Raw genomic sequence first — 14,068 nt, forward strand, 5'->3', positions numbered from 1 at the left:
ATGGGAAGAATTAGCTGGTGAGAGGGAGAGATAGGGGAAGGTGAAGGTTAAACAATAAGAGTTATTATTTTGTCCTTTATTTAGTGCCAACATTTGACTCAAGGCTTTACAATTAGAGAATGTTTATTCATTCACATCAGTACAAGCCCCAGTGGACCTTACAGACTATTTCTAAAGGACACACACACAATAGGACCAATTTAGTCACAAACAAATTAACCTACCAGCATGTTTTGGGCTGTGGGGGGAAATCAGACCATCTAGAAGGTACCCAAGTGAACATTTGAGGACTATACAAAGTCCATGCAGAAAGAATTAAACCCAAGGCCCCAGGGCTGCGAGACAACTACACTAAACATGGAGCCAACAACTTAGAGTATCCTAACAACCAAGATATATAAACCTAAAATACAAATTAAAACAAAATGAAACAGCATCTTGTAATATTTACAAACATAACTATACAAGTCCCAAAACTGTGGCAGAAGTCATGATGTTTGATATTGTATGTAATCTTGATACCTGTATCATCTATTTAAGTAATCATCATGAAGTATCTGTGATTTTAGGCACTAAAAGAAGCTCTGCAGTATTTATAAAAGGTTATCTGATGGTAAAAACTGAAATGCATAACAAAAAGATGTCCTCCATGATCAATATTTGGCAAATATCACTTCAATTCTACTGAATTGCTTATATGAAATAAAGTACAAAAAAGAATAATATATATCTTGATGTGTTTCCCCTATGGCTTAGGATGGTTAGGGAAATAGTTCATTTACTGTTTATTCTCTAAAAAGTTTTATAGTAAAACAAAACCCCATCATGCTATGTTCGCATATGCCAAATAAAAATGACAAATTGCACAAACAAAGCCGACACATTAAAACCAAATTTCAGTATGTGCAACAAGTGAGGTCAAAACATAAACATTGCGGAGGCTGACCTTTGTTTCTAGATTATATCTGTTATTCTTCCTGTACTGGTAACGGAACTTCCTGCAACAATCATGGTGTCCTCATTCAACAAGCTCCTCAGTGTTTGCATTGTGAGTGTCTCGGGTGACTATTTTATATCAACTGACCTGCAAATGCTTTTGAAATCCGATCTTTTTTCCACTCCCAAGGTTGGTCATACTCCTCTGGAGGCCGTTCATCATCTTGTGGTAGTCTAGACTCCCGAGGTCGCTGACCTGATGATTTTTCACCTTCTGAATCCAATCCATTTTCTGATGGCTCATATGGCGTGTCATATAAATGTAAGGGTTTACACGGCAGCTCTTTGGATCCCCTTCTGCGGATTTCTACAGAAAAACAAAATATTTGCACTTAATTTTGCTATTCAGATTTCACATTAAATTCAGCATGATCATTTTGAAATAAGGTAACAGGTTATAAAGGGGCCAAAGTTACTGCTAATCTGTTTGCAGTTTCTTAGAATATATAAGGCAGTGATAGGCGGTGCTCCGGGCCTTCAGCTGTCACCCCCAGCTCCTTCTTGTTTAGATATCAGATTTGTAACGCTTGTTTATCTTACAATACAATTCCTGCTGATATTTCATTACAGGTAGGTGCCTCTTTTTTTAATTAAATGTATTGTTCTAGCTCAGTGTTGGCTAACCTGTGACACTCCAGGTGTTGTGAAACTACAAGTCCCAGCAGGGCCATCTTTTCCATTGGGCACGATGGGCAGCTGCCCGGGGGCCCCACGGGCAAGGGGGCCCCATAGGCACGGCTCTTAATAGGAATAAATAATCCTGCAAAAGAAAAAAACCTGCAAAAAAACCCTTCAAGGGTCACTGAGCAAGTACATCTATCTATCTCTATCTCTATATATCTGTATCTGTATACATCTATATATCTATATCTAGGGGCCCCGGTGCACTGCTTTGCCCGGGGGCCTATAATGTTGTTAAGATGGCCCTGCCAGCATGCCCTTCCAGCAATAAGCTGCTATATATTGGCAAAGCATGCTGGGACTTGTAGTTTCACAACACCTGGAGTGTCACAGGTTAGCCAACACTGTTCCAGCTTATCACTGAGATTAAGGGTAAAGGGCAGTCCTATGAAGGTTAGAGGGCCGCACTATGGGTCCAATGAAGTTTATTAGGTCACTTTTCACTGATGTAAGGAGAACTAGTAAAGAAATGCAAATACAGAGCATTGGATTGAAGTCTATGCACATTTAACTCACTCATTAATTGTAGACTTGTAATGGCACGCTATTGAAATGTTCCTAATGGAGAGAAAAGTACAACTTAATAGCATAAAATATTTTAAAAGCAAGTGATTGAAATTTTAAAATGTCACAATGATCAACTATTCCGAACCTTTTCATGTATATATGTTCCTTTAGCTTTGTTTATGTTACCTTAGGAAAATAATAAAACAAATTATACTGCATATTCAAACTCAGAATCCATACTTGGCAACTTTAAATCGGTTTACGAAAACTAAAGCAACGGTTCACAGGAAAACCTTACAGATCCACAGGATGCATAAGAACTAAATGAACCTGGGAGACCTACAGCGAGAATCTATAAACACATAGCAGTGTTCTAAAGAATGCTGCACAGATTCAGAAGTTGTTTTTTTTATTACCTGGACTAATTCCTAGCCGCATGCTTCAGAGCAGCCCTGGAATACCGCCAAGGATGATCTGTGCTGCTTTCCAAATACTCCTTAATCTTTGATTGCTGGGTATTGTCCCATATTGCTTAAAACCAAAACATCAATAATGACAGAAGTGCTCTGGCAATCAGTCTCATCTTGTAACACAAATGTTTGCTTAGATTTTCTCCCATACCAGTGATGTATTAACTGGCTATGTGCATAGTAGATCAATATTATTATGAGCTGATCCATCTTCCTCAGCTGCTGTAATACAGTTCCGTCACCAACCCACACTAAGTCACAAGAGCACTAAGTGACAAGAAACCGTAATCTTTGCTGCTCTGCAACAAATGGAGCTAGTGCATTCACTAATGGAAGCAACATTTGTTTGTTATTATGTTAGAACTCTAGGTTTTATTTACAAGGACACAGAAAGAAAACAATATACGTATTAAATGACACAAAAAGGGTCAATAAATAGATTTATAGATTTAACTACTGTATGTGTGACAAGTAGATTAAACACTAACACCAAGCTAGTCAGGATACATTTTATAAAGTCGCCTCAATATCTAAAATCTGTTGCATTGCAAAAAATCAATCCAGCAGAATAACAATTCATATAAAGTAGCAAAACAATAGTTGTTGTTGCAAAACACGCAACAACAAAAGAAGCATAGAACTGGCTGCAATCTACCAGCACTTACAAATAACTAGAGATGTTCACTCACCCCCATGTTTTGGTTTTGGTTTTGGATCTGGATCAACTTCGTGTTTTGGCTTTGGATCCCTATTTTTTTCGAAAATCCTATTTTGTTTGCTAAAATCACATAATTTGGCTCTTTTTTTCGTTCCTACATTATTATTATTAACTTCAATAACATTAATTTCCAGTCAATTTTTGTCAAGTGACAAGAACACTGCTACCCCTCCTGATTCTATATGAGCAATGTCACTGGAGAATGGAGAGTGACAAGAACACTGCTACCCCTCCTGATTCTATATGAGCAATGTCACTGGAGAATGGAGAGTGACAAGAACACTGCTACCCCTCCTGATTCTATATGAGCAATGTCACTGGAGAATGGAGAGTGACAAGAACACTGCTACCCCTCCTGATTCTATATGAGCAATGTCACTGGAGAATGGAGAGTGGCAAGAACACTGCTACCCCTCCTGATTCTATATGAGCAATGTCACTGGAGAATGGAGTGACAAGAAAACTGCTACTCCTGTTTCTGTGTGAGCAATGGCGCTGGACCTGCTGGGAAGGGAGGTACTTATGGAATCCAAAACCCGCAAGATCCGACAACGGAACAATGACGTTTTGCCTCGATTCAGATCCAAGGATGCGTGAAAGTACCGAGCCGGCTCACGAGCCTACTCGGGTCCCCTAAGTTCGGGTGGGTTCGGTTTTCAGAAAACCGAGCCCGGGCATCTCTACAAATAACTTGCATTTCAGGGAGAAAAACAGTGTTGACACTTTTTCCTCATCCTTTTACTTCACATCTAAAACAAAAAACATGACAACCAATTCCAAACTCTGAGCATAGGCCATGAATCTAACTCACTCTTAATTAACATTACTTGATTAGTGTAAATGATTCTCCTTTAACGTCGGGTACTCCATTATGTACCCGGTACAATAATAAACCAGAAAACAACAACTCTATACTACAAATTATTGTGCCACATATGAGGTGATTTAATGCTCAGTATGTATTACATTGTCTGGTACCCTGCTGATCTTAATTGAAATTTCACTTCATTGAATTTTTATCTATGGTAAAGCATTTTTACCCTTTTAATTACTGGACTACGTCACAGTAGCTCCTCTGTCCAAACAAACATATATAACTAATTCTGCAGATCCCTGCTGCTCATTTCCATCTGCTCCAAATTGATTCCCAAATTCAAATTGTTTGTGATTAAACTCCAACCACCAAACTATTCCTTATACCTGCACTGTGATTAAAAAGCTCTGCTCCTAAGTCAGCCGCTCTCATTCCTCTCATAGACCAGGTCTGCAGACCTATATTGTTATGGATTCTATCATTATGTATAACAGCAACTTGACAGATAGTGATCTGTAACCAGAGCTTTTAATCACTTACATAAAATACTCACTCTAAGACCCCATAGAGGAGAGAATAAATGCATAGTATCCCTAAGGCATTTTTTGCAAGAGACAACCTACCATTTACATATAACAAGGTTGAGCAGTTAGGGCCGGAGTCATTAAGGCAAGAAAGGAGTAAATGTTCTCTGGGACAAACCATGTTTCAATGCAAGGGGTGCAAATTAGTTTATTATTTTGCAAATAAGTTAAATACTGGCTGTTTTTTCATCTAACACACAAAAATGTAATACCTTTATTATTACACTGAAATGTAATGTTGATCTACGACATGCCCTATCCCAACTATAAATTTGACCCCACATTTTAAATTTACCTCCCCCTGCAATGCAACATGGTTTTGCCCAGGTGTAAATGATACTCCTTTTTTATGCTTTGCTCTCCTTAATGACTCAGGCCCTTAGTGTATATCTCCCTGGTGCGTGTAAGTGAAGGAAACATCTAATTCTCATGCAAACTACCATGACCATAATGAAACAATGAACATTTCCTAAACAACAGTGAATAAGTAATTCAACACCATTTTATAGGCAACTGGAAAAAATTATCTCACTTGGAATCAAGGCGTTGCATACACACAGGCCAGAGCGCCATCATTTGAAATAACACAGTGCTGAAGGAGCAGGGAGAGGCAGGGGAAGCGGTAAAGATCTGAAGATGTTTGGTGATTAGTAAAATCTCAACACCTCTTCTTCCATCAATCAAAATGTTACACTTTGTTAAAGTGTAGCAACAGGAAGAGAAATAACTGAATTTGCAACCCCAGCAGAGATACATTAGTGTACACATCACTTACACACAGTGGAGGCAGCCAGAATGATGACTAAAATGATATCCATTATATCCATGAGAACTTAGCCTATCATTTCATTAGGATAGCAGTGACATCACTGAGGCACTATAGGAAAAATATTCATGAGGCAAGTGGGATTATGTTGTTGCTTTCTCTACATGCAATGTCAATAGTAAATGAGAGCAAGAATTGTTGTGTCATTTGGCAAAAATCAATTTACTCTAACTCCATTGACCTTTGAAAAGAAAAAAAATATCAAGCAGCACAATCTTCCATAGGTGACGCAATAAAGCAAATATACCTCGCGTTAGGTCATAAGATCTTTTATAAAATCCTAAATAGAAACACCAAAGTAAAGAACGAATAAAGTGTAATATAAGAGAAAACAACACTTATCACACAAATTATATTTTCTCAGGCGTTTGGGGCTTTTGTGATATAGTTTCTCTGCTCCAGTTGTGCAGCTATACCAAAAACACCAATAATCAGGAAGACATCTCCTCTGATTTTTCCCACGTGACTGAAATGACTCAAAACCAGAATGGTCCCCAGAGTACTTGCACCTCCCTGATTGGTAAACCTTGACAACAATGTTCAGTGCTTTTTCTGTGTACCTATCTCCTTCCTGACTTGCAGCACCCAGCTCTGACATATTTCTTCTCAAAGGACTTCCTTATGATCCAAATATTTTGCAAATGGGTATATTTTTTTTGTTTGGCAAATTTTTTTTTTTTTTTACAAAAGAACATTATTATACTACTTGTTCCTTCTGTATTTTTATTTAACGTTTTTAAAATTTGTAACCTCTAAAAGGAAAGTATATTATATTGTAACATCCACTAAAGGTTGGATTTTTTTATTCACTTTGGGCTTCATTTAGAGTCAAGCGCAATGTGCGTCTAAGACTTACATGAAAGAGTAGGAGTGGGAGTGTGCCGCAGCTTTGTAGGGTATTACGAGGGGCATGCAACCCCAGTTGCGTTCCACTTGCAATACCCTACCGAGCTGCAACCAGTTCCCGCAGCTAGCTAACCACTTGCGTCACCTAATTCCTGCTGCACTTCTTCAATCTTGTTTTGACCTGTGTTCCGCCTGCGTCTTAATCGACTAGGGTAGATTTTGCGGGTAGACACCCATAGTATCTGAATTATTCACGGTCACGCCTACATAACTCTGTGTTCCACCCTTTCCCTCGTACTGAGTCGCAAGCTGTCGCAGTGTACACTGCATCTGAAAAGCAGACAGAACTGCAGGGAACTGTTGCTTACTACGCATGCCCATCAGTGGAAATGTGCAGGATGGGCCTGAAATGGACTTTGCGTCCGACTCTAAATGAGGCCCTTTGAGTGGATCTTACTCTACAAGCACTGCTACACTTTAGGCATCGATTTAAAAAAATGCACTCTGCCTTATTAAAAAAGTTATAAGATAATTTTGTTTCTTATCTTGACCTTTAGAAGGTGGCATTCTCAAATCAAAAAGGTATACTCCATCTGCTAAAATGATAACAAGAACATATGCTAGTTATTTCTACAGATGAAATCCACCATGACTGCATTGTCTTCTAATACATTTTTCCTAATCTAACACCTCATCTTCCTCATTTACTTTTACAGTTATTACTAAGTAACTGTAGTCCTGCATCTTCCTTTATTTTATATCCGTGCTTTTTTTTGTATGAAAAAAGGTGCCGGAACTCACATTATGTTGTCAATTACTGTACACCCCTACATGTCAGTTGTATAACGAAACATTGCGGTCGCCGCCCGTAGTAGGCACTCAGCGCATGACCACACGACCAATCACAAGCTGAGCAGCGCCACAAGCCAAGCAGTGCCATCACAACCAGTGCAAACGAAGTCCGCATGCATCGGACTTGACACACAAGCAGCCCACATGCACCGTTTTAATGATTTTGCCGCCGACCTGCTACGCTCGACAGGGCGATTCAAGTCCACGTGGACCACACATCAAATGTTCAAAAGTTACTTTTAAAACTTGGAAATCCGTTGAAAAAAGATGCTGGAACTCTGTTCCGGTGGGATCTGTGACCAAAAGAAAAGCACTGCCTTTGTGAGATTTATTGCCCTGGTTGTCAATTAGTTCAAGCTACAAGTATAAATCGTCATTTTCAATGAAGATCTCAAAATATGGATTTTAAATTAACTATAACATTAAAACAATAAGACAAAAACCATTATTTCAATACAATTTGTACCTATTTTTGTTTTGGTTTTTTGTTCTACCTTCTATATTTGTTGTTTAGATGTTTTAAGGGCCACTGAACATTAATTACAGCTTACAAGTTTTTTTAGATATTTATATATTTGAGGTGAAAGTTTCGATTGAGAGGGGAGACATTTTTCTACACACAGTACACTTCCTATTAGACGTTCCACTGATAGACCCCCTACAAGTATCCTCTTTTAGATACAATAGCTTGCACTCTGCTTCATATCAAACAGAAATCCACATGTCAAAAATGAATCTTAATGTTTAGATATTGAAACTTTTACCTCTGTATAAATGTTATTGGTAGCTCGTTTATATAAGTCATAGTGTATTTTAGTTTTAGTAGCCCTTTAACATGTTTAACAAACTATATAATGTAACTGTATCAGTAAACAGAATAATATATATTAGTTTTTTGTTTGTTTGTATTGGGTTTGTTTAAATCTATGATAAAAAAAATTCCTCTAGTGTTTGGTTTCTCTTTCACAAAATCTAGAACATTTCCAATTTTAAAGGAAAAAAAGTTCAGTTATGTCAACCAATTCACAATTTTGCCAACTAATGGCAAAACACGGGTGTCAGATCTCTAATAAATACAGAGCCGGATTAACCTAATGGTCTTTGTGGGCTATAACCCAGGGGCTTCTGGCGGCTGGGGGTCTTAAGAAATATTTTTATGTAATACTGCCGGCGATCGGGTCGGGGTCAGCCTCCCATTGATTCTAGGCAGGTGCAGCTAACAGCAAATCAGATGCTGTTAGCTGCCCTGCTGTCAGTGCAGCAGTGGCGCTAGAGAGAAGGTCTCGTGAGACTATGACTCATAGTTACGCGAGATCTCACTAGGCAGCGCGCTGCCCGCCATGCCCGCACAGACAGCAGGACAAGAAGATAGAAGAGGAGCCTGCAGGCTGCAGTGAGGGAAGAGGACCAGGTAAGTGCTGTATATATATCGGAGGGGGGGCACTCACATTACCCTTAGCCCGGTGGCCTGCATTGCCTTAATCCAGCCCCAAATAAATATAGATATATTTGAACATTTTTTCTGCTTTCAATGTGCCAAATTATTGCATAGAAGTGTACCTTCATTCCACACCAGCTAATTCATAGGCTGCTGATTCACTTATGTGTAAGTGTATGCTATCATTTCCTAATTTGTCATAAATAACACACTGACTTCCATAGCTCTCAATTTTATTTGAGATTATACTTCTTTAATGAATTGTTGTTACTGTGCATTAATTAGTTATGTGTGTTCATATGTGGACAGGATTTAGGATGATTGGCAACATACAGTAATCAACCATTGCTCCATGCCGTCACCTATTTCTCCCAAAAGCTAAATGTTAATTGCTCATCTCTTATATTTCACATGATTAAATTCTAAAATGTGTGGACTTATGAGCTATGCCTCAAGACAGGATTTAATGCAGGTAAAATACCAAATATTAAACAACTAATGCTACAACACTGCAGTCAGAACATAATCTGCACAGTATAGCAAATTGTGTAAATGCCAGAGCCATCAAAACCTTTATGAATTGCCTATGAAACAAAACAGCTTTAAATGAAAGACAAAGAGAACAAACCAAAAAATATTGCAAGAGATTAAGGCTGTGCATATTTATTTATATATCGACAGGATTCCTAGCTGTAGAGAGAAAACATAATTGGCTAATTAAAGAACAGAAATCCTGTTACAGTAAATTAAGCAGCATTTCAGACATCCATTTTTTCTGTCAGGTGTTACATTTTAACAAGTTTGTATTTATAGGTTAGTACATGAAATATAAGTGCTAATCATTTCATCTTTCAGGGACCACGGCCAGTCCCCACTGTAAGTTTTGCACACACATGTGGCCAATATCATCCTTTGTTATGGACTATTTACCTCTAGCTTAGACAGCCAGCAGTGTTGCCCTTATCCAAGGTAAGTACACACTGACAGTATGGGTGCATCTGACCCAGAGAGTCGTCCCTCATTCACATATGTCCAGTCATAACGTAGAAACAGGCTGTGTATACCATATTCAAAATACTTACTTTATTAAATGTAGAAAATATCACAATATAATCCCAGTTCTCTTAATTTCATGTCAATTTCTACTGACTTGCGATGTACATTGGCTATAAAATCCCCATTGCCATCAAAGCATTAAGAAAATATTTAGCTGGGGATTCTTATATTCTTTTATTACAATGTTTTTAAAAAAACAGACAATTCATTTCACCCCTTTTGTTTTAGTGCTTGCCATTTGCTTTTGCTCATCTGGGCAATGCAACGCTTAGCCATTCTTCTTTCCAACATTGCCTGGGGTCATTGGTGACCAGCAGTTTTCAAATCATTCCATATTACTCTATGTTTAGAGACATTTTCCTGCTAGAATATAGATCATCTTCTTTCAGCTTTTGATGGACATTGCTCAGTAACCTACTAATTGAGTGCTACAGGGAAATTAAATTAACGTTCATCTCATTACGTTCAAGTCTGTGCTGTTTGGAGAATCTCAAAGACGGAATTGATGATCACACGCAGCTTCGATACTGTGTCAGTGCTGGTTCATTGTGCAGCTCTTATTAACATTGTGATAACCAAAAACTGCGGGGCATTAGGACCCAGGACTGTCTCACAGCATGATACAGGAGAGACTATAGGGGGTAAATGTATCAAGCTGCGAGTTTACGGCAGTTTTGAAAACTGGAGATGATGCCTATAGCAACTGATCAGATTCTAGCTTTCATTTTGTAGAATGCACTAAATAAAGGATAACTTGAATCTTTTTCGTTGCTATAGGCAACATCTCCACTTTTCAAACCTGCCGGAAACTAGCAGCTTGATACATTTACCCCCTGGATCCAAAAAAAGTCTAGTCTGGAAGACTGCTGTAAAGTTCAATGGTTTTGTGACTGAGACTGTTGGGAGGAGCAGCCTCAGATTTAGTAAATACAGAGGAAACATTATGTGAAAAGAGGCAGGTTTTTCTGCTATGCTGTTGTGAGGAAAACTGCTGCAGAGGGCTGAAGTGTGTTGCCAGCCAGAACCCTGTATTTGTAAAGACTTGAAGACAAGGACTGATATCAGTGAGTCAGATTGGAGCTGACAACTGTCTACACAACAGGAAACAGGTTTGTGTAATCAAACCAACTGTGTATTCTCACTCACTGCACAGTAAAGCCTACATTTTAAGAGCTATGAGCTAGATTTACAGAAACATTAGCTTAACAAGTGTAGTGCCTCACCCAACCTTCCAGTACGTACTTTAGACAGTAACTGATATTTTTGATCCTTATACTGAGGTTATAACATTAACATTATAAAAGTGTGTACCTCCATTATAATAAAAATGTCTCCTGTCCGTTTCTAACGTGGACATTTGCAAAAGTCCGCCCAGTGAAAATATCTATGCTAATTTGCTCTGCTAAGGATGGACTTCAATAACAGGATATCATTTGCTTGTGGTTTATTATTTGAAATTAATGTTGTTTGTAATAATAGTGACAAGAACTGTATTACTTTATTCTAAGACTGTTTATGTCCGTGGTTCCCAAAGTGTGCGTGTGACAGGATAGACCGCCTATGTCACCCTGTCTGTTGTTGCTGGGAACCGACTGGGCTTACTTTGCCACAGTTTCCCTTTTGTTATCCCAAATGCGCCCTCTTGCTGCAGTAGGAGGGGCTTACAAAGGCTGCCACCACTGGACTCCTATACCGCCATCCAGAACTGTGTTTCTTCTGGGTAATTGATGCTGCTAGTGTATCTCGTTGCTGGTGTACCTGGGCTGGTACTCCTGACCTCTTACTATGGATCAGGGAAGCTGTGGATTGATCCCCCCTGGCCTATCCCACTGACCAGGGCTGCATGTGTAGCAGGCAGAGCGGTGGTACCGGAAAAGCTTGGGTCCAAACCTCAGAGACAGCCAGAGAACGGATTAGAGTTAGGGCCTAATCTGCATTTCAAAGGAATACAGCAATATTGAAGATGTTTCCAAGCAGGTCTTTGAAGCAAGATGTTTATTTGCTATCACTGGTTAAAGGTACCACTGATCAGGTCAGATGTTGAAATCAGAAGAACAAGTTTCCAATACAACATAGTGCCTTTTATACAATTTAGACACAGGCTATTTTTAGCATCAGGATATAACCTGTTTACACAAACATGGATTTATATGCATTGCAAAGCCACTAATATTTACATTTAGCTATGAAATTCTAAAAACTTTACTGCGATATCCTGCCTCTCATTTCAGAGCCAGGATACATACTAGCAAGTCAAAAGGTCTGACATGAATACCTTCTTCAGACAGTTGCCAAGTACACATTCCCACAGAACAACAAAAACCCAAAACAATCCACTTCCCCACATCACAATACACCAAAGAATAAACACATTTTCTACCCTGGTCTCAGAAATAATGATTTCCTATCTCAAAATATACACAATATTAAAAATAAGTGCATTGGCAATTTAAATAAATAAGCGCCCTGCGCTATTTCCTTTCAATAAATTCATACCATAAGTTATTTATATGTGATCCAGTCACAGTGTGCCATGGCTTCCAGGGGTGCCATGCCAGGGGAAAGGAAAAAAAACACCTTACTAATCCAGCATTCTCCTCCTCGCTTCTCACTGAATGTCGGGCGTGACGTCATCACGGCCCACATATTCAGTGAGCAGCAGCAGGAGAGAGGTGGATGCTGACACTTGGGCGCTGCCTTGTTGGTAAGAAGACCGAAGAGAAGACAGAAGAGATAGAAGAAAGAAGGCCAAGTATAGTAAGTAAGGGACAAAAAAATGAAGGAGGGCACAGAGTGTGAGGATGAAGGGGGGCACAGAGTGTGAGGATGAAGGGGGGCACAGAGTGTGTGGATGAAGGTGGCACACCGTGTGAGGATGAAAGGGGCACAGTGTGATGATTTTTGTACATGTTGTTTTATTTTGTTTGATCTTATGCCTCTTAATATTAGCTGTAAATTATTCTTTGACAGAAATTTAATTGAAAAAAAATATATAAAAATATTCTTTTCCCTTGGATTTATGTGTAATTTTTTTGCAAACAACTTACTAAGTATTTCTGTCCTGACCTAAATACTTATTATGTTATTTTAACCCAACTACTGCGGATACTGCTCAGTAATTATTTTGGAGGGGTGCCTTGAAAAAAATATGGAGACTCTAAGGGTGCCGCAAACTGAAAAAGTTTGGGAACCACTGGTTTATGTGATGGTTATAAACAGCTACTCAGAGTATTGTGAAGCATAGTTGTAATCAAATTGTTTAAGTAAAAGAAGTGTTAACATATAGTAATATTATTATTGCTTTTGTTATTCTAAATTAAGGCCTGATAGTGTTGCCATAGTAACGACTAAAATAACAGACACCTCTATTCGGTAAAACCTGTGAATATTGTATTTTAGATTTTACTTATTGCTAATAATTTTTTCTTAAGAAATATTTAAGTGACGCATTGTTTCTGTATAATAAATATGACGTCACTTCACACATTTGGTGTTCTACTTGTATTGGAGACTCGAGGGTTCTCTGCCCCACGGCTATGCTGTGACCGAGAGAAGAGCGTCCGGACACCAGGTACGATCCGCACTACACACTCTAACACCTACCTATAGGATTGTTACAACATCATCGCGCTGTTTCATATATGGTGTGACCAATCAGGATTGCCAAAGTACCATTTATTGGGGAACTTATCATTGCACCACGGGACAACAATTGGCTTCACAACTACACTTTTTGTGTGTACGTTTTGCAACATACAGAAAGAGTGATGCCCTTTTACGATTACCACTGATGGTATAACCAACTTCATTTGCGATTCATTCGATAAGGGATGGCAAGATGTGGGTTGTATGACAGAGGAGCACTATATTGATTTTCCTACTGGCTAGACACCATTATCAGCATTTGAGACTCTCAACTGACAGTGCATAGTGACTTTTTTATCCCTAAGGCTTAACATCTCCATATGGTACAATTAATTGTGATTTACATTTCGTATGCCATATACCTTTATGTCTGAAATTCATAGCGATTATTGTATTTATATGAACAGCTGAATAGTGATCACTATAATATTTATGCTACATTTATTCAGTTTTTATGGTAACTTGTGTATTGCATTATAATAAATTGTTGTTTTTATTTAGCCACAGATTTTTTTTCTTTTTTACTGTGTTTAAAATATAGTTCCTGAGCGCGATTGCACAATATTTTCTCTTGTTTTCTTACTGTGGGGGAATCGCAGATCCCCTGCAACCAGCAGCTTCGGACTGTTACCATA

General features: G+C 38.6%; 1 protein-coding gene across 3 annotated transcripts in view; it reads right to left on the reverse strand.

Moving 5' to 3' along the window:
* The window catches only part of SHF (Src homology 2 domain containing F), a 234,886-nt gene that overhangs the window by 91,612 nt on the left and 129,206 nt on the right, over positions 1-14,068 (reverse strand). For all 3 annotated transcript variants that reach the window (XM_075208129.1, XM_075208128.1, XM_075208127.1), the window contains exon 3: positions 1,085-1,303. In XM_075208129.1, coding sequence (XP_075064230.1) covers positions 1,085-1,303 — 219 coding nt within the window. The remainder of the gene's footprint in view (positions 1-1,084; positions 1,304-14,068) is intronic.

This window comes from Mixophyes fleayi, chromosome 4 (genome assembly GCF_038048845.1).
Source record: "Mixophyes fleayi isolate aMixFle1 chromosome 4, aMixFle1.hap1, whole genome shotgun sequence".
NCBI lineage: Eukaryota > Metazoa > Chordata > Amphibia > Anura > Limnodynastidae > Mixophyes > Mixophyes fleayi.